This window comes from Euprymna scolopes, chromosome 8 (assembly GCF_053919585.1).
Source record: "Euprymna scolopes isolate OS-2025 chromosome 8, ASM5391958v1, whole genome shotgun sequence".
NCBI classification, from domain to species: Eukaryota; Metazoa; Mollusca; class Cephalopoda; order Sepiida; family Sepiolidae; genus Euprymna; species Euprymna scolopes.
The window spans coordinates 42,092,373-42,114,514 of NC_136489.1; the positions used below are offsets into that span (position 1 = coordinate 42,092,373).

The following is a 22,142-nucleotide window of genomic DNA, read 5'->3' on the forward strand; positions in this document are numbered from 1 at the left end:
AAATAGGAGGCATTACTTTTCGAACATCCATCTAAGTCTAAGTTTTTTTGTCTTAATATGAAGGACAGAATAGAATAAGTGTAGCATCAGAACTGTCCCTGTACATGCCCAACAAGAAAGAAATGGCCAGAGAGAAGTGGGGTTAGGGTAAGGGTAAGGGTTGATTTGTTTTCATAGCAACATTATTTCAACCTGTCCATTAGTCACTGAGGAGTGGGTTCAGATCTTTGGTGACACAATGAAGCTGATTTGTACATCAAAATTCTCGCTCGATAAGGACGGCATCAAGCCGACACGATTTAGTTTTCTTCATATTTTATCTTTTCTCTAAAATAAGAGCTCTCTCTACGTTTTTTATCGAGATACAACTGTGTCAATTGGTTTTGCAGCATTTCACAGCACATTCTAACGCTGTGAAACAAAACCTTTTGTTCAAAAGAAAAAATAAGTACTAATACGAGGGTTGTTACAAAAGTAAAGCCTCCTACTTTTTTTTACTCAAAATATTGAAGAGCTCCGAAGACCATAAAAACGAGCAACATTTTGTGCTCTAGAATTTATTTTTCTACATAGTCACCACCATCATTCTCAATGCACTTTTGCCAGGAATTCAATGACGCACCTTTGCTTCTGATGCACATCTCTTAGAGTCCAACACCATCAATATCTGCAACAAAGAGATAAAACTTACATGTCAACAATGCATAAGTTTAGTTATCATAACAATGCAATTTGCAATCCCATCTGATCCATTCAGGCAGAATAAAAAAACAGGAGGCATTACTTTCAGAACACTTCCTGTATATTCTGTTCAAATATTTCATCTTAATACAAAGAACATAATAAAATAAGTGTAGCAGTAGAACAGATACTACACTTTGTTCCTAGCCAAAAGGCCAATTTATTAATATTTATTTGCTTCCCTATGAGAGCAACATGTGACACAAGGTCACTTTTAATGTAAGGGAAAACCAGTTCCCCAAAAAAGGAGCACTCTGAAAGTAGGCAAAAATAAAAAAAAAAATAAAATAAAGGGTTCAATAAGGACAAATTAACTTAAGTGTACCGTCAGAACAGATACTACACTTTGTAAAATTTATTTATGAAAAAATGCAAAAATAAATTAGGCACTAGGCTATTCTAAAGTGTTGGGGAGGGGGATCTATGGTTATCATTGCCATTGTACTCTATATATGTCTATTATTTTCCTTGCTAAAATCTTCAATCACCATAATACTACATTTACTCCAGGGGTCGTCATACTTAAGATTCCCAAATCGATTTTTTTTTTTTTAAATAAATATTTAAACTTTTAGTCAAATAACAATGTTACAAAGTCTTTATTTAACTTAGGCATTGCACCCTGTTTAATTTGGGGAGATGGCCCGAAATTCTGAGGATAGCATAAGGACGAAATTTTTTGGACCTAATAAAACCCCTTGAAGGCCAGAGAACACATTTGCTGAAACCTAGTAGAAATGAATAAGTATAATAAAAACAATATAAAGTATGATATATTCTGTATGTGTATATATATATATATATATATATATATATATATATAAAATAAAATAAAAAGGCTTATAGCTCTTTAAAAACAATAAGGTAGCGAAATAAATAATAGCATTTTGAAGCTGTTAATGTTGCTAAAAACAACAACAACAAATCTTAAATGTAAAAGCAATAAAAAACTGTGCATCCAAGTGTGTCATCATAGCTCAGTGGTAGAACACCAAACTGCAGAGGTGCAGGTGTCATGAGTTCAATCCTAACCCATGTTAATGGCAGCTGAGAGCTAGAAACATGCATGGCCATGGGTATACCTTTTATGCACGCAATAATATTTAATAATAAAAATAAATAAAAATATGTCCCATAAAAAAATAAGGGGCGACTCATTTATATATATATATATATATATATATATATATATATATATATATATTGTGGATTAAGTTACTGAGGTAGCATCTGAAGCTTCCTCACAGTGCACAGTGGCGGGTCCCCGACTAGAGCAGGCAACTGGGTTGATTACAAAATGGTTGATTTCACAGATTTCAATGGCAATAAAAGTATTAGAAGTGTGAAAATTTGTTGATGTTCATTCAATCCCAGGCAACGTCGGGTTTCTCTACTAGCATATATTATATATATATATATATATATATATATATATATATATATATATATATATATATATATATATCAGGCATGTGTGTGTATGCAGTGTGATGATTTGTGAAAGTGAAGTGACCAGTGAAGGTCCAGAATATGCATTACATGGAGAGAGATGATGTCAGTCTTTAAGACAGACTTAAATTTGACGTTTACATTTCAGTTAAGATCAAATGCATGATCCTGACAGAGAGGGTCATTTTAGACCCCTTCATCCAGAAACAACTTTCAGCTCAAGAATGAAGCTCCAGTAATAAAAACAAATAAAACCTTATCTACAAAATTAAATCAATTGGATTTTCTGAATCGTATCTTACAAACACATATTTGATTTTTTATTTATCATTATTGTAACCATGTTTTTTTTTTGCAATAAAAACTTACTTCGCTCCCATTTCTTTCAGAAAATACTTCATTTGACTAAGAATATTTTTTCAAATTGAAGCCATCTTTGTTGTTTGAAGCAAATTTTAGTATATAAGTTAAACCAGTTATTCTTTTGTATCCATGTACAAATTATCTGAAAAGACCTAAGTACGTCAACACTCCTAAGCAATATCCACAGTCCTTGTTGAAAATTAGAACATATTAAATACATAAAACTGTAACTTAGCATTTTCGTTTATTAAAAACAAAAGAGTATTCTACCCTTTTTAAGTGATTACATATAAACAGCTTGAAAAAGTAGGCTGTAAAAAAATCGTTTTTTAATATATATTTTAAACTCTACATTGAGAAAATCACTTTTGCATATAAATTTAATGTAAAATGATCACCCACTTCCGAACAAGATAGTGTTCTAAAGAACTGTCCCTAAAAATGCTATCGGGTCCGAGAGTGAATGACTATTACTGCTTGTTGCTCAGAAGTGAGTAATTATTTTACATTAAATTTATATGTGAAAGTGATTTCCCACTCTAAAATCTAGAATATTGTTTTTGTTGTTCTATTTGTTTTCTTGCCAGCTTTTTCAAGTTGTTCACATGTAATCATCTAAAAGTAGAACCTCTCTTTTATTTTTAGGGAAATTAGCACAGTGCAGGGTTTTAATAATAACATATATAATTAACCATTATCATGGGTAAAATAAATTACGCAACCGACATCGTCATTAGAGAAGTTCAATTGCGCAGTTGTTGTACGACACTGTCACATAGTGTCCAAATGTAATTCGTACGAATCACTAGGTTACAACTTTTTGACTGACTTGATTTTAAAATCAATTACTCACATGAGGGGCCATGTAAAGGTTGCCAACATCCAAAGTGAAAGTGGTACCAGAGATCTGACAGAACCCGAACATGGCACTATCTTCTCTATCACATTAAGAAAGAAGCAAGCTGACAAATAACTAGGGCTGTGACAACAGGATATTCTTTTCATTCTTTTGACTCTCAAGTATATATCCGACACAGTAAGACACAGTCAATCAACCGAGAACCACATCAGTCTACATAAAAACATATAAGATATTAATGGATATATACTCAAGAGTCAAAACAATGAAAAGAATATGCTGTTGTCACGGCCCTTGTTGAAACTGCTCGGCTTAACATTCACAGGCAACATGAATTGGAACAAATACATTGAGGAGATTGACAAGGTTGCTGCAAAGAAGGTGGGCTCTCTATTGTGCTAGAAATTTACTCACAACTGAGAGTATCCTATACATCTACAAAGCTTCTATTTGTCCATGCATGGAGTATTGTTGCCTCATCTGGGATGGTGCATCTACCATTAGTATGATCCTCTTAGACACAATTCAAAAAAGAGTCTCAAATCTAGTATGTCCTGCATTATCAGTGAAGCCCCAAACTCTGTCGCCATGCTGCTGCAATGTTGCATCCCTGTTTTACAAGTACTTTAATAGAATATGCTCTGATGAACTCATAGCACTTGTGCCCCCTTGACGTACATACTCTTGACTAACTCAAGAAGCAACAACATCCCACACCTTCATTGAAAGCCTTCTACTCTAATAGTTTTTTTCTCCTCGGGCTGCTAGACTTTAGCATACCTTCTGTTTTCTGCTTCCTTGACCATACTGACATACAGAGGTTTAAATGTAATGTGAACAGATATCTCTCTGCTTAACTCCCCAGAGTCCTCTAGTAGAAGATGTTTCTAAATAGTAACCCCTTATATACCAAGTGGCAATGTGCCTTGTTGGGTGTGCAAAAAACTCCTGACCAATCATGAATAAACCATCGATTATCCATAAAGTGATATGAACATACGTATTGTAATTACAGTATTTTCTTGTTATTTGCGGGGTCAGGGAAACGTTCTTTAATAAAACCCTTCCCGTGAATATTGAAAAACCATGACCATAGGATGCAGTTTTAAGACGTCTATGTATGAGATTATATACGCTTTTTTCTAAAGACACTCTTGCTCATTAACACTGTAATAATGTAGCAATTTTGCATGTAGTTGCGTATTTTACTAATTTAGTAATGATAATGTAAATACATTTTAATTTTGTACTGCAACAATATTTTAATCAAAAAGAAACGTAAGTACAAAAGGACAGTAACACCGCATATAGTTACCCATAGTGTATTAGTGTATCGTAATGTCACTGTCTTTGCGTAAAACATATGTATTATAATTGACAGAAAGTGAAACAAATTTAAAGGCAAACTTAGATCAATACAGTACGCACAGTTCAGGTAATAATTATACAGTACAATTCAGTAATAATATGCAATTAAAAGCAACATTAATACATGATCACAATATGCACTATACATACAATATATGCATTTATAAAAAAAAATATGTACTATATTGTTATAATAATTGAAAAACGATTATATTATTGTTTGTGAACTCACCAATAATGAATGATAAACGAAATTTCCAGATCTAGCAGGGAAAAGCACTAAATTGCCAACACTGTTTACTGAGCATTTGTTTTTAGGACGTTATCGCAAATTGAATAAATTTCTTCATCCAGTTCGTTATTGCTGATCCTTTCTGTCGTGCGTATAATAAATTCGTCCACCTCTGCTTCACTCTTAATCTCATCAAGCATTACTGGAAGTTCTCTTATTGTGTCACATAACATATCTTTTACTTCAACTTCCGCTTGAATGGCTGCTATTACCATATCCTCCAATGGTTCTGTCTGCTTAGGTATTAACCTCGATAACCCGTCTGCATGACCAAATTTTTTAGATGGTACGAGGGGTGTGCAATAAGTAATGCCCCTGACCCACTTCCTATAGCAGTAGAGCAACGAAACTTGGCACAGTTATTAGTCTTTCTCTACATAGAAACCACCCAGAGTTATGCATTTCTCCCCTCGTTTGATGCAGCTCTGGAGACCATTTTTGTAGAACACCCCAGATTGGTCCTCCAACCACGACGTGACTTTAGAAATCAAAACTGGATCACTGCTTAACATTCAACAGGCCCCATTTCACACCTGACTCAGTTCAAACACCTGTAAAACAGAAACCACAATTAGTTCAGAGCTGTAATTTGCCACATAACCCGTAGATATAAATCATTGCATATGCAAAATTTCCACTAGATCAGGCAACTGGAAGTGGGTCAGGGGCATTACTTATTGCACGCCCCTCGTACATACTCCATTTGAAAATTGTAATTCAGAAGTATGGTACCCCATCTTTGGAGTCTATTCGCCATATGTTGTGGTAGTCCCTTTTTCGATCCGAAAATCGTTAATGATGGTTTGTGGTCTGCTTGTAACAGAAATTGCCTATCATGTAAGAAATGATGCCATTTTTTTACCGTGAATATAATGCTTAGCACCTCTTTTTCAATCTGTGAGTAGTTCTTTTCGACTGGCAAAAGTGATCGGGATGAATGTGCTATGGGTTTCACTTTTCCATCATCCATTTTGTGTAAAATGCATGCTCCTATTCCATAAGAGCTGGCATCACTTGCAACTATAATTTCATGCTTGGGATTATAATCAATAAACAAGTCAGACGTTAAAGTCTCTTTAATTTCCCGAAATGCTTCTTCGCACTCTTGCATCCAGACTCATTTTTGGTCTTTCCTTAACAGTTCATTTAAAGGCAACCTTGGTTTATGCATATTTGGCACAAATACATTGTAGTAATTTGCCAAACCTAAGAAATTTTGTAAAGACGTAATATTTTCTGGAGCAGGCATATTCTTTATTGCACTTGATCTATCTGGATCCGGCCTTCTTCCATGTTTATCGATGATTTACCCCAAGTATTTTATTTTCTCCATGAAAAATGTACATTTTTCCTGTTTTACTTTAAATCCATAATGCTGGATTCTTTTGAATACTTGGTTTACATGAGCTTTGTGTTGTTCTTTGCTAGCGCTTTTCATTAACACATCGTCCAGGTAACCTACTGCGAAATCCAACCTATTTAACATAATGTCCATAATTTGCTGAAAAATCGCAGGGGCGACTTTGACCCCAAAAGGAAGTCTGTTAAACTTGTACAGTCCCTTATGGGTATTAATACATAGGAGCTTTGAACACTCCTCATTGACTGGAACTTGTAAGTATGCGTCACCGAGGTCGATTTTAGAAAAATATTTTCCTCCACTCAGTTTCACAAATGTCTCTTCAGTGATCGGAAGAGGATAATGGTGATTTTGTAATGCTCTGTTTAAGCCTGTTGCGAAGTCGGCACAAACGCGAATCTCCTTACTCTTCTTTTTGATGTAAACCGTTGGTGCAGCCTATTCACTGTGATCAATTTTTCCGATGACACCCACGTTTTCGAGTTTTTCTAATTGACTGTCTATCTGTTCTATAGCGGCATATGGAACATTTCTTTTCTTTCTGAACACTGGCCGTTTATTTACTTTTACATCACATTTTGCTACTGCTTTTGTACACCTTCCCAAACCGCCAGAGAATACGCCTGGGAAATTCTTTTTTAACTCCCTCTTAAGTTTTTCTGCCTCCACCTTTGAATCCTCAACCTTTTAGCAAAATGAGCTTAAAGGCAGATCCCATAGTCTAAACTTTTCGAACAGATCAGTTCCAAAGAGGTTGTTTGATTTTTGCATGACAAAAATTCTTGCTTTTTCGTCCCTGTTCTGGAAAAAAGTATTCGTCAATAATTCTTCTTCGATGGTAATTTTTTTGCCACTGACGCTTCTCGCCGTTTTATGTGATTTAATCATAGTGGGTCTTCCAAGCCTTTTCAATGTCTGTACATTAATAATGGAAATGTCAGACCCACTATCAAGCTGTAGCCTTACTTTCTTTTTAAAACATTTTGATCTGTACATATTTCCGGATATTTTGTTCCTCAGGTTCAATTTTCGTAAGTTTAATGGATGTCTTTCTACCAGATTTTTTTCTACAATGCGAAGCTTTATGCCCTTTCTGATGGCAGTTGTCACATTGTTTGAATTTGTAGGGACACTCATTGTACCAATGTTTATTTCCACACCTCCAACATGGTCCAGGTGGATCTTTTCTCTGGTTATTTTTTGAAGTCGAATTTTTCTTTTGATGCATCTTTTTAATATGCAACACTCTGCTTTCCTCTATGTTACGATTGTCTTGTTTCAACGCAATAAACCGTTCACAGTCTTCCACTAAGTTTTGTAGTTTTAAATTCGGTCCGTTTTAAAGTGTATTTAAAACACAACGCCTGTTTCAGCATCTTTATTTAAGACCAGCCCTTGCACAAATATTAAACATTCAAAATTATCTGCTGATAATTCGTCCAGTTTGAAATCGTCGCAATGCTTGTTCACTATACTTGCATAAGTAGTGTAGTCATCTTCCTCTCTTCTAGTAACATTCATAAATTTATATCGCCTATGGAAAAGAGACGTTTTTGCAGAAAACAGTTCTGTAAGTAGCGTAACTATTTCTTGGAAGCTCAACTCACTAGTCTTTTTTGGGAGAATAAAATTCACGAACTTTGTATGCTCGGCTGTTCCCAATTTCCTTTGCAAAAGCCTAACTTTTTTCGCGTCTGACCAGGTACCACAATCCGATATAAAAATATCCTCATATCATCTATAGTACTGGACAAAAATGACATTGTCTTCTGGATTATAATGGAAATTTTCAATAGCGCCCACACAGCTGTGTGAGAAAATGCGTTATGATTATCATCCGCTTTAGTTAACTGTGTCGCTTCCAGAATTTTTCTTTGTTCCTCCTGTGTTTTCATCAATATTTCCTCGAAGCGTTTCTGTTGTTGAAGCATTTTTTCTTCAAATGCTTGATCTCTCTTCTCTTTCTACGTGTTGTTGAATTTGCTGCTTTTGCAATGTGAGATTTTGCTCTGCCTGGAATTGGAACAATTCCAACAGTGAATCTTTGAATTTCGCATCCATCATACGAATTCAGTTTACAATTTAGGCTTGTATTAAAGAAATATTCCTCAGTAAAAAAAAATAAAAATAAAAAAAAATAAAATAAAATAAAATCAACCAAGTTTTCTTTCCCAATTCTTTTGTTTGAAGAACAACAGTTTAGCAGTTTCCCCCACTCTTTATCTGTGCCTAAATCAAACCATGGATTCCATGAACAAAGCTTCTTTCTTAGAACTGCACGCCTGTGGAACTCTGTTCCGTCTGCCTGCTTCCCACCTGACTACAACTTGGATGTCTTCAAGTCCAACATTAACAAATTCCTAATGAACTGCCCCCTTAAGTAAACACTTTCAAATCTCCACACTAACGTACTGTACTTGCAAATACCCTTATCCCCGAGTGGCTTCCAGGCCTTGATAAGTGGTGACCACCGTGTAAAAAAAAAAGTCCTTTTGTAACTTAATTTGTTGAACGCTATATTTCTAGTCTTACTAGAAACAATCCAGCGAAATAACATTTGTTGAACATTTTTTTTTTATTTGCATGCATTTTTACGTAGCAAAAATAAAATCTGTCGCTTTAAATATCTGACGAATTCGCATGGGAAACTTTTAGGGTTTTTTTTACCTTCTTTGCCTTTTGCAAAAAATGACTTGATTCTTTACGTGTTTGCTAAGCACAAATGACATACGCGAATAATTATTTTTCACAGTCTCTTTTTCTCTTGACAAAGTCAAGTGGGTGTTATTTTTTTCAAATCTCATATGTTATCGAAATAACGATAAGATTACACAGTATTTGCTAGTTGGTTTTGGATATTTAACTTTGCAGAAGATAATTCTTACTGTAGGAAAAATGGCTTCTAGTGAAGAAAAAAATAAACCATTTTTCCCTTTTTAAAACACTTGGTAAGTGTGTTCAATTATTAGATAATTGACAACATTCGCATTTTTCGCTGTAGATTTTGATAGCAAGTTTTTTCCCGTCGCCAAATTACTATTGTAGTAATTAATTCACTGTTAATCCTGTTGAAATGACGAAGGTGTTCTGCCGTAAAGATTTTACAAATCTTTATTTCAATCACTTTTGGTGATTCTCTGCAATGATGGTCGTTTCGTGGAACAACAGTGAAAATAAGAACAATCAAGTTGAGGTTCGGTAAAGGAACAAGTGTATTAACAATAATGTACAAAGATAGGAAAGCGTGTATATCTGCTGGGCACTTGACTAGCAGTTGAAGTGCAGTCGCATCTCTCTCATCGGTGTTGAAATTACTAGCACTATTGTAAATTCCTCTGTTCAAGGAAGGCCGGTATAACACTTACTCATAGCTACTCCCCAATATCATAAAACTAAATATATTGCTATTCATTGTTCGGTCCCATCATTTGTCACACCTGAACCAACAATCTCATTTTCTTTTGTCACCTATCCTTTTGTCTTTTTCCTCTTCTTAGCAATTAACAACCATAGTATCACATACTGACCAGGATCACTATTGCTATAGTTTAGTAATCTAACAATAATCAGTTTATCAACATGATTATGTTGTTGTTTGATGTAATAGCATTCATCTTGGTCTGGTTAAGTCAGCTTCTTCTTTGGCTTGTACTACATCTAGAATTATAGTGACGCATGCATGGCAGTCCTGAGCAAGGACACATAAGATGGCTAGCTAATTGCAATTCTGTCAAACTGTAGTATTATATTAGCATGCCGGAGCAACACCACCTACAACTGAGTGATTATTATTATTAATATTGTTAAATATTATGTAGAGGAAAATATTCAGAGAAAATGTTTTAATAGAAAGGAATGTTACAAAACAAAATATGTCAGGAATTTAGCTGATACTTAATTTTTAGATAAACAAGAATACATGACAGACATCACGTGATGGTCATGAATGATACATGTTGATGGTGTCATTAGAAGGGAGATGTTTTTTGTACACATAAGTTTTAGTTAATTGAGAGAATTTAAGAGAGACAGTCATTAGAGACAGAGATTTGAGTTGACCGGTTGTAAATGCTCAAAGCACCCGGAGGAGCAAGGGATTCAACACTTATCAAATATAAGGAACATAGGACCAGTGAGCAGCTTTCCAATGGGGAAATAGCCGGAATAAAGTTACTGAAAACACAACCAAAACTTCTGGTTTCTCCGTGATGAGTTTTCTTGCAGTTTTTCCAAGACTGTCAAAACAAGATCAAAAATGGATCAGGTATGTTGGCCGATGTTAAATCCCCAGGGAACTGTTATTTATCCCTTTTTGTTGCAAATGTTATGTCCGTTAAACTGTATCTGTGAAAATATCAACAGGTACAAACACGAGAACACTAGACAATCATAAACACACTCATAAATATATGCACGCTATACATTCAATAAACAAACACAAATGTAAACTATTATATAGATGAGTATACAATATATTCATTCTGGTGCCGATGCTGTACAGACTCTCACTATATAACAAAAAGCTGACCAACTCTAGACCAGAGAGTTCAGTCAAGCCATCCTTGATGGTTATTGTCCACTGACATGCTTGCGCTACCCAGAGAGGTGAATTAGCTCCCCTTCTTGGTGATGTGATTATGCCATATATTAGTTTCTTAATTACTATATATACGATTTGCTAATGATTTTCACGACTATTTTCAATATTAATAAACCCTAATTTATAGTAGGACATTGATAACAATGTTAAACCTCACAAGAGCCTACTTAATCATAAAATACAAGATAATTCATCCCCAAACAAAAAAAAATATGACCTCCCAGATGCAGTGTCTGGTATTCACAAATTGACACCCATCTAGTATTGGCCAGGTTCAACATCGCTTAACTTTTGTGATAAGAACCAGTGTGTTAACCTGTTCATGCCAAACATGATATGCGGTTATTTGAATACAAGTTGCTATTTTTACCTATCTATTACTAACCAATCATTATGAATTTTGGTTTGGTTGTTTTGTTTTAAGGTTTTATTCTTCAAGTTCTTTATATCTTCAAATATTTATTCATGATTTTTTGGTTTGATTATTTTAAGGCATATAAACCCTTTTTGGATTATTTAATGTCGGATCCAATAATTTTGGAAAAAGGTTTATATGCTTTAAACTCCTTATATCTTCAAATATTTAATGATGGAGTTTGGTTTGGTTGTTTTGTTTTTAGGCATATCAACACCTTTGGGATTATTCAAAGTCAAACACAGGAATTTGGGAAAAGGCTTTAAGTTCTGTATAGGAAAATTATTGTTTTTGATTGTCCAATGGTCTATTTAACCCTTATCCTTGAGTGGCCTCTTGGCCTTGATAAGTGGTAATGCCTTTGTAAACAAAAAAAAAAAAACATAACAGTTTTGCAAAGGGAAAGAAAAATAAACAATAATATTAGTGTGTGGAGCATTTTAAGTCAGGAAGCCAGTATCTTTATACCGCCTGATTTGGTAGCACCAGTTATGAATGTCGGAACACAGCTGCTAGGCATAAGACTAAGAGTTTCATAATGTAGGCTATATTTACTTTAACTTAGTTTTATGGAAATGGGGATTAAAAAGAAAGAAGAAGCCCTTGGAAAAAATTCAGGTACTTTTAATTTTTGTGAAATTTTAACAATAGGTATGATACATCAATTAATAACTATTCCCAAAATTTCAGTTTCTTTGGAAGATTTTAAATGATTATACTAATATAGGCACAATTTCCCGTTTGAAAATTAAAATCTTCCATATTTGCATTCAACTTGATTCAGAGTCATTTAACACCAATTAAAAAAGATTCCTAAATTCCAATTTCTTTTTGAGCTTAATTAAGCTTTACATTTTAGACATGTTTTAATAACACAAAATAAATGCTCATTAGTCGGTAAAAATAGCTGCTAAGGGAGTCAAAATTGAAAGAAAAAATGAACTTAGCAGGAGTAAATAGACTAAACCTGTTACTTCTGAGTAGAAATAATTTGGTAACAAAAAGGAATGTTTGAATAACAGAAAGAATGTGATCAAAGCGGATTAGGTATTTACAGATAAAAATATTGATGTTAAAATATGTACCAGGAATGTTAACTTGATGAAAAGTAATTTTAGTTTTCATAAAATAAACAAGAATTTAGATAAACAATAAAGATGAGGTGATTGTTCTTTTTGTGCTATGTAGATTTATTATTGGTGACGTCAGAGAACCAAAGACAGAAAGGGTTTAGATAGATATACACACGGGCAGTGAAGAGAGAGGACAGCTGGCACAAGACAAAGACATTTCTGCGTCACCCCCACACCAGTGCCGTCACCAATACGGACCACAACGTCACTTCACTGCTGTTTAGTTGATAATTGTAAATAAAGCCAAACTTATTGAATTGGAAGCCATGTTTGATTTCAGAAGAGTTTCCGATGGGTAGCTAATCTGTACAAGTCCTGGGGATGAAAAAGAGTTTTCGGTGAATAGCTGATCTGTATAAGTTTTGAGCTTTACAAGTTTGCAGACAAAATCTAAATATTTTTCTCGTGAGGACATGAAAAATTATGTGTGAGAATTCTAATTCTAAAAGATACAATATTTTTATATAGCGATTCTGGTTTTTGATTAGTTGCTAGCAGAACATGGCTCCATTTGATTGGTCACTTCCTATCGTCAGTGTCTATACGTAGAACCTCCCAATTTTCTTCAATCATACCGTTTTTATCAAAATTATTGCAACAAATTTAACGACACATTTCTACTTCTAACATACGTCCATGACAGGGATTGCTTTCTTAAATTCTCACACCGTCAATATTTGCAACACAGAGATGAAACTTTCAGATTATGAATGCATAAGTTCAGTCATCATGACAATGCAATTTGCAATCCCCTCTGATCCATTTGGACAGAATAAAAAATAGGAGGCATTACTTTTGGAAAGTCCTTCATATATATATATATAGTAAACATTTTTTCAAGAAATAACAGTTAATACTATGTCCTTTTCAAAACTAATATCTAAAAATCAAGAAGTTTCATCATATGTCCGGCTTGTTTGTCTGACCAAGAGCAGGCTCAAGGTGTTTCCACGTAAGTTCGTCGGTCCCCGGTGTTGTGATATACTATTTTCACAACGTTTCAGTTAATGTAATCCACAACCATCTCATCTTTGAGCGCACTTTTCAAACTCAAGAATTATACAGAATTTTAAATTAAATCTTTTATTTAATATACAGGGGGTAGATTATTCTCATTCCATAAACCATGACTGAGTAGAAGTGCTAAATAATTTTTATTTTTTTATACTTAGTATCGCCTGTAGTTAGGATTGGACTACATATTTTGTTAGTAGAAGATTGCATTGGGAGTGAGATATCTTCTGGAACAGTAGAATGATGCAACCATTTTTTCCGCGACTTTGGCAACAGTTTGATATAGGTCTTCCATTTCAGGTTAGGAGTTAAGGTCAGACCGAGAAACTTGTCAAAGCAGAGGGCTTCTTTGAGATGAGAACCACTCATATCAAATGGGGCTAAGTGAGGATCAGAGCGCTTATGGTGAAAAGATAGCTTAGTTTTTTGATGTGTTAATATTAACCAGCTATCTTTTGCCCCATTGCACTGTCGGAGGTGAGAAACTCAGAGATCTTGGTTGTTGCTGGCCTTTGAAATGTTGCCATAGGTGGTAATGTCATCTGCATATATGTCGACGAAGGAACTTAGAATGTGATTTGTGAGATCATTGATGGAGATAAGGAAGAGAGTTGGACGCAGGATGGATACTTGAGGCACGCAAGCGTTAATTCTTTGAGTTTCAGACTTCTGCCTATCGACAAGTACTTGTGAAAACCCATCAGAGAGAAAAGTGACATTGTCTGTCTGAGGAACAGTCCCTACCAAACTCCTCTGTTGATTTGGTTTACACTTAAAATTTGATATATAGGGAATTTGAACCTATACAACAAATTCAATTTGGTCTTTAGTCGGTAAAAATAGCTGCTGAAGGAGTCAAAATTGAAAATAAAAAATGAACTTAGCAGGAGTAAATAGACTAAACTTGTTACTTCTGAGTATATGCAACAAATATATATTTATACATTAAAGTCACTGAAATTTTAGCCTTTTCTTATCTGGTGAAAGCTGAAATGATAATGACTAAAGCTGAAGAGATACGTTTTGGTTTTGATTCTAGCTGATGGCACCAGATTTTTTTTTTTTTTTTTTACTTTTGAAATCCTTACTATATATTGGGTACAATATAATAATCGATAGAAAATTAACTCTATAATAAATATGAAATCTGCATAAATTAAAATATCATATTTAAGTGTATTTTACGATCAGGTAATGATGGGTGGTCTGCTATTATATATAGATATATAAAATACAAATACGAAGTTATTTCTTCTTCTTGTTTTTGGTTTTTGCCAGTATATATATATGTGTCAGTAGAAATTGTTCTTGATAAGGCGCAAAGTCACTATATAAAAGGAACTAACAAGAACGAAAGATGATCAGCATAAAGAGAGGAGATGTCTATTGACCTTAGTCTTGAACAAAAACAAGGTTATAGGTAGGAGGAAAACAGTGAGCAGGAAGAGAGTTCCACAAGATTGCAATTTTTGGAAAGAAGCTACCTTTTTTCAATTTTTTTTTTTATGATTTTGTTTCGGCTGGGGATGGGGCATCTTACCAGATGTCAAACATTCACCAGTTAACTCATACTTTCCTTTTTTTTGGTGGGGGGGGGGGCTAACGTTCACTCCTAACAAGGTATGTCGCCACTTGGACATAAAGGGATACTATTTGGAAACATGCCTAGAAAAGACTACCAAAACGTTGATTTACGTTACATTTAAATTTTTGCATATGAGTACAAGCAGGTAGCAGGAAGGGAATTCCAAAGTTTAGCTGTTCGAGAAAAGAACCTATTAGATTAGAAAGCTTTCTGGAATTTAGGAACCTCACCAGTGAAGAGGTGTAATTTTGTTGCTTAGCGGATTTGTTGGGGATATGTATGTCGAGGGAGCACAAGTGCAATGAGTTCATCAGAGCACATTCAATTAAAATACTTGTAAACAGGCACAGATGCAACATTGTGGCGATGGGACAGGGGTTGGATACATTCTAGCCGAGATATCTTTTAAAAATTCTAACCGCCCCTTTTAATGCAACTGTTGGCAGATTTGCTGTTTAGTTGTACAAATATCCTCGAACCAGATAATCACTAAAAGGGACACTTAAAGGTTAACACCGGTACCTAGCAGAAGCTTTTTTTTTTTTACACGTTTCACAAACATTAAATGGGTAAAATATAATCAAATAATTATTGAAAATGTGATCGATCATGTTATTAAAAATTAATTTAAATTAACCATGTTGTTTAACAAATAATGCAAGATGAAGTTTTAAAATGATTAAATATGTTTTATTTTATAAGTTAAAATTAAAAACATTGACCAATAAAAATGAAATTTTGGGTATTTACGTATTTTTGGTGCCATGCAGAAATGATAACGTTATTATTTTTAAAACCATTATTAATGGGGAGGTGAGGATATTTTGTAACTAATCTGTGCTTCCGCCTTACAATTAAAAAAAAAAGAAGGTATCGTGAAACTTGAAATTAAACTGGAAAGAAAAGAAAAGAAAACTATATAAAAATAGCGCGGTACTAGCAGTGTCAGAAATTTCGTGAAAACTATTGAATAATTCCACCCACTATCTTTCGAAGCTTATAACTCCTCGAAAAATGTAATTCAAGCCCTAATTTTTTTTTTTTTTTTCAATTAAAGGAGCAAGGACCAAGGTTTCATTAAAAAAAAAAAAAAAAAAAGACAAACAACATGTTTTTTAAAAAAAAAAAAGATTTTAAACTTCGGACTTTACAGGTAAATTTCTAAAAAACACTACTTTTTTTTGTTTTAAATTTGAATATATTATTTATTGATCTTTTATCTTCAATTTGTGATATATAAAACTTTGGTACTTAAATTAATTATTTACTTTTTAATAGACATTTGAAAATTGGAGGGGGGCGTGAATTAAAAAAAAAACGTTTGTCTAAAATATTATATTCGATTTATTGGAAAGAGCATAATTTCGTTGTGGATACAGGAGCTGCAATATCTGTAATCCCAAGAAAATATATAAGCGGTATAGTTATATACCCAACAAACATCTCAATTGTGTCAGCTAACGGTCAGAACATTGAATGTTCCGGTCAAGCAGTATTAAACCTGGCACTTCATAACTTGAGGCGTGATTTCACTTGGACCTTTCTCATTGCAGAAACTACCAGACCTCTCCTAGGTTATGATTTTCTGAATCATTTTGGATTGATGGTTGATTGCACAAATAACAAATTGATTGATCAAACAACCAAAAGATATTCAAACGCACAGCCATCACCAATACTTATGAACATTGCTTTATGCTCGGATAACGTTGCTGACACAACTGTTCACACAATTTCGCAAAAATATCCCAACTTAATTTCTCCACATCGCGATTCCAACGCAACAAAACCTAAAGGTTTCATAGAATTGAAACTGGCAGTAACCCTCCATCTTTCTCTAAAACAAGGCAGTTATCAGCCCAGAAATACAACATAGCAAAAGAGGAATTCAGGAAACTCCAGAATGCCGGAATTATATCCCCCTCTAAATCAGAGTGGAGTTCGGCCTTGCACATGGTGAATAAATCTGATGGGACTTATAGACCTGTAGGTGACTACAGGTTACTAAACACTATAACAAAACCAGATCAATACCAAGTGCCAAACATAAATTTCTTGTCATCAAAACTGCACGGTAAGAAAGTTTTTTCAAAAATTGATTTATCTTCTGCTTACCACCAAATACCAGTCCATCCGGATGATGTATGCAAAACAGCCATCACAACACCCTTCGGTTTATATGAGTACAATTACATGACTTTCGGTTTGCGGAACGCATCTAGTACTTTCCAAAGGATGATGGACAATATTTTCCGCGACATCGATTGTATTTTTATATACATCGATGATATTCTTATTTTCTCAAATAGTGAAGAAGAGCATTCCAAACACCTCGATACTGTTTTACAGAAACTCAGTGAGTACGACCTTAAAATTTCCCTTTCTAAATGTATTTTCAATGTTTTTCAACTTGAATTTTTGGGATTTCACATATCTGTTGATGGTCTTAAGCCAAGTGACAAGAAAATCCGCGAATTAAAAGGATTTCCTCAACCGAACGATTCAAAATCACTGCGTCGATTCCTTGGCATGGCAAATTTTTACAGAAAATTAGTTCCAAATTTCAGTGAAATCAGTTTACCACTCACCAAGTGTATTCGGTTGAATCAAAAATCTAAGAAAATAGATTTTACAAAGGAGGAAGTTGAATCCTTTGAAAGGATAAAAACAAGTTTATCAGGTGTAACCGCTCTACCTTATCCCGATTCAAAAGCTACTAATTATCAGCTTGTTACGGACAGTTCCAGTTACGCTGTTGGAGCAGCACTTCATCAAATGATTGACAATCAACCAATTCCTATTAAAGTTATCACAAACTCAACAAAAATATTCTACCTTTGACAGAGAATTGCTAGCTGCTTATTTAGCAGCGTATTTTAAACATCAGGTGGAAGGCAGAAACTTGTTGTTATTAACAGATCATAAACTGCTCTGCAGCGCCTTTAAAAGCCAAACACCTTTAAAATCCAATAGACAACAGCGTCACCTTTATTTCTTGAGTGAATATGTGACTGATATTTCACACATAAAAGGTTCACAGAACATTGTAGCTGATTGCTTATCGCGACCAGCATATTCAATCACAATTGATATTTGTGACTTACAGGAGATGGCCAATCACCAAACCACTGATGAAGAAACGAAAACTCTATGTGATCAACTGAAGCCGTATCAGATTAATGAACATAATACAATCCTATGTGACGTGTCATTACCTTTTCCACGACCTTTTGTCACACAAAAGCTCCGGAAATCTGTTTTTGACAGTTTACACAACTTGTCACACCCTGGAATTGCTGCTTCAACTAAAATGATAACTTCCAGATATTTTTGGCCCAAAATGGCCAAGTCAATAAAGGAATGGTGCAAGGAATGTCAGCATTGCCAACAAGCAAAGATAAACAAACACACAAAAAGTGACGCGCATCCGTTTGAATTGCCATCCAGCAGATTTCAAACTGTGCACATTGACATTGTTGGCCCTCTACCACCAGTCAAGAGCAAAACAGACCCGTATTTCTCTCCCTATCGTTATTTATTAACATGCATCGATAGAAATACGAGATGGGTAGAGGCTTGTCCATTGACCGAAATAACTGCAGCGTCAGTATCAACTGGTTTTGTTGATCTGTGGATATCGCGATTTGGTGTGCCCCTCCATGTTGTTACAGACAGAGGTAGCCAATTCGAGTCTGAGCTGTTCTCAGAACTGTCTAAAATTATAGGGTTCCACAGGCTGAGAACGACTTCATACCATCCCCAAGCAAACGGAATGATCGAGCGAGCACACAGAACATTAAAGACAGCAATTATTGCCAGAAGATAATCTTGGTTGTCTGCTCTTCCTATAGTTCTTCTAGGTATCAGGATTACACCCAACGATTCCAATTATTCACCATTTACTGCAGTTACGGGTGCTAATGCACAGATACCTAGATTGTTAATCGATGCGTACGAGGATGCAAACATTGATATAACAGATGCTCACATAAAGCCTTAGCTGAGGAGATGCAGAAATTTGACACAGACGGATTATCGAGTGGACACCGCCATTCTTTACCTACTGTGTACATTCCTAAGGATCTTCAAATTTGTGACAGCGTCTGGTTGAAAACAGACAGGATTCGAAAATCTATGGAAGCTCCATATACAGGTCCATTCCAAGTAGTACATCATCATCGCAAATATTTTACTATTAAAATGTCTGACGATGTACACAGTAACGTTTCCATAGATAGATTGAAGTCTGCATATTCTTCAACAACGTCAAAAGATTTTGTTCCACCCCTTCCAGTATCTGACACTTTTGTATCTTCCTCTGATACAGAGGTTGAAAAGAAACAAACTAAATCAAAGTCCGGAAGAACCATCAGGTGGAAGAAGGACAACACATATTTTTATTATTAAAAATAAAAAGGAAATAAAAATTTTCTAATCTTTCAGCACATGCTTCATCTTTTCGCTAATAAGTAAATTTTGTTTTACGTTTTTTTTATATATAAAAAAAATTTTTTTTTCCTAAATGTAAATATCCTACCAAACTTTTCTTCACAAAGAAAACCAAAGCTATTTTATTGTGAACGATGAACCTTTAAACTCCGTTTACTGGGCGGAAAGTTATATGGTGAGCTACGATGTTCACTCTTTCGCTGCCGGAAGTTCAAGTGCCCCGAAACGTTTTCTGCGCATGTGGCTAGAGGCGCCTTTTTACTAAATTACTTAAAAAATTCAATGTTTTGATTTTCTGACCAATCAGAGAATTTTCCAAGCTGTTGGAAATTCGGTGTCTGTGGGAGCCGATGAGAATCTTTAAAAGAGCTCTGTATTTTCAAAAAAAAAAAAAAACAGTTAACAAAAATTCAGAGATAGTGTTGGAAGGCATATATCACTACTGTCTGCAACTCAACTCTAACACGACAACACTTTGAACATAACAGTCAGCTAATCAGACAATGTAGGTGAACACACAGACACAGAAACAGTAACTAACTTTTGCATTCCCCCTTTTATTATCGTATGCTCACTTGAAATTAAGTTTATGAAAATAATTATTTTAAAACTTCTCACATTTTTCAATGAACCTTCCAGAGTGATTAATTAACTCTACTCAAAAACTTTCAGTGAAAATTATTTTATATAGTTGAGTGAGGAAGTTTTCTTTACGATTTACAGACCCGTGAATGAATCACGGCTCTTGAATTATCAACTCAAACTTCCTCGAAATCTCAAACTAATTTCCCCCTTTTGTTCACTCATAAATGAACTATTATTTTCATTGAAAATATTTCCTAAAATGTAATAAATCTTTTTCCTTTTATAAATTGATAGTTAACCTTGTTTGTTATGTTGATATATTTTCCACGAAAGAACCTCGTAAATTCGACTCTCTGTCTCGCTCTCTTTACTGCTTTTCCCCACAATAATAACATTAATTAATAATAAATAAACAATAAAAAATAGGAATATGCCAAAACACCATCTGCCATCGTATGCATCCGAGAACAATATCTACTGTTAAATTAAACCAAATTTGGTGCTTATGCATTTATGGTACCATGCTATTTTTAAATATTTTTTTCGAGTTAAATTAAAGTTTCACGATATTTTTTTTTTTTTTTTTTTTTTTAATTGTAAGGTGGAAGCACAGAATTGTTACAAAAAACACCCTCCCCGTGTTAAAAATGGCTTTCAAAATAACATTTTAGCAGAGTACAAAAAATACCCAAAATTTTATTTTTATTGTTCAATGTTTTTAATTTTAAATTATAAAATAAAACATATTTAATCATTTTAAAACTTCATCTTGCATTACGTGGTTAGTTTAAATGAAATTTTAATAACATGATCGATCACATTGTCAATAATTATGTGATTATATTTTACCCATTTAATGTTTGCGAAACGTGTAAAAAAAAAAAAAAAGCTTCTGCTAGGTACCGGTGTCGACCTTTAAGTGTCCCTTTTAGTGATTTACCTGGTTCGAGGATATTTGTACAACTAAACGGCAAATCTGCCCAATTGTTGCATCTCTCTTGCACTTGGTTCACCGAGTACTCGGAAGTTCCATAACTTCTATTAATATAACACAAATAGGTTACAAATTATAGATATGCGAAATGTATGTGCGTGTTTATTTTTTTTGGGGGGGGGGGGGTTACTAATTTCCCGACTGCATTTCTTTAAATAATTTATGTCGATAATAGTAAAGTAAGTGCAAATAAACTAACGTTTGCACACGTGTCGTAATGCTCTACTACCAAAATCACATGTCAAGTTTATTTTTTTAAATTAACATTTACTTTTTAGATACAGCTAACGAATATATTATTTTTTTGTTAATATTTTGAATGTTTTGCAATAAAACAGTTTAACTTTTCTCTTAAGTTTATTTCGTTTAAAAACTTAAATAAGTTTCGTTTAGCGAGAATAATCACCATTATTATTTGTTGTTGTGGACACATTTTTAATTTTAATTCTTATTAGTTACTTTTTTTTCGTCCTTATATTTTATTGAAACGCTAAATATCTTATATATCAAAAACAATAATTATTTATATTCGTGAAGTGCCGGAATTTCGGTAATTATAATGCTTACATTTACGAAGGAGAAGATAAGGGGGTAGAAAATATTATTAAGTGAAATTATTATAACGTGGTTAATATTAATTTTTAGTACGTACCAGTAGTGCTGGCAACCAGAATACAACATATTTTTTTTGTATACGACTGACCAGACAAGAAAGTAGAAACTTGTTTTAAATAACGTATGGGACCGGCCATGACTGGATGAAAATAAAAACATTGAATGAAAATTTTTTTTTTTTTTTTTTTGCTCGTGCATAAATTATCTCCCTTTGTTATCGATGCTTGAATTACCTCCCCTTGTTATACAGAGCGAGAGGGGGTGGAGAGAAAGAGAATCAATGAGGAGAGTGTAAGAGACAGAGAAGAAAAGAGTAAAAG

General features: G+C 34.2%; 1 protein-coding gene and 1 long non-coding RNA gene across 3 annotated transcripts in view; one reads left to right on the forward strand and one right to left on the reverse strand.

Annotated features, from left to right (window-relative positions):
- LOC145283525 (exonuclease 3'-5' domain-containing protein 2-like) overlaps nt 1–22,010 on the reverse strand; it is a 319,857-nt gene extending 297,847 nt beyond the window's left edge. Inside the window, exon 1 of one of the 2 annotated variants that reach the window (XM_080132391.1) lies at nt 21,860–22,010. In XM_080132391.1, coding sequence (XP_079988517.1) covers nt 21,860–21,959 — 100 coding nt within the window. In that variant the 5' untranslated portion in view covers nt 21,960–22,010. The remainder of the gene's footprint in view (nt 1–21,859) is intronic. The other variant, XM_080132392.1, reaches the window with a different exon arrangement.
- Nucleotides 1–22,142, forward strand: part of LOC145283526 (uncharacterized) — a 169,325-nt gene that overhangs the window by 63,478 nt on the left and 83,705 nt on the right. The gene's annotated exons all lie outside the window — the stretch shown is intronic.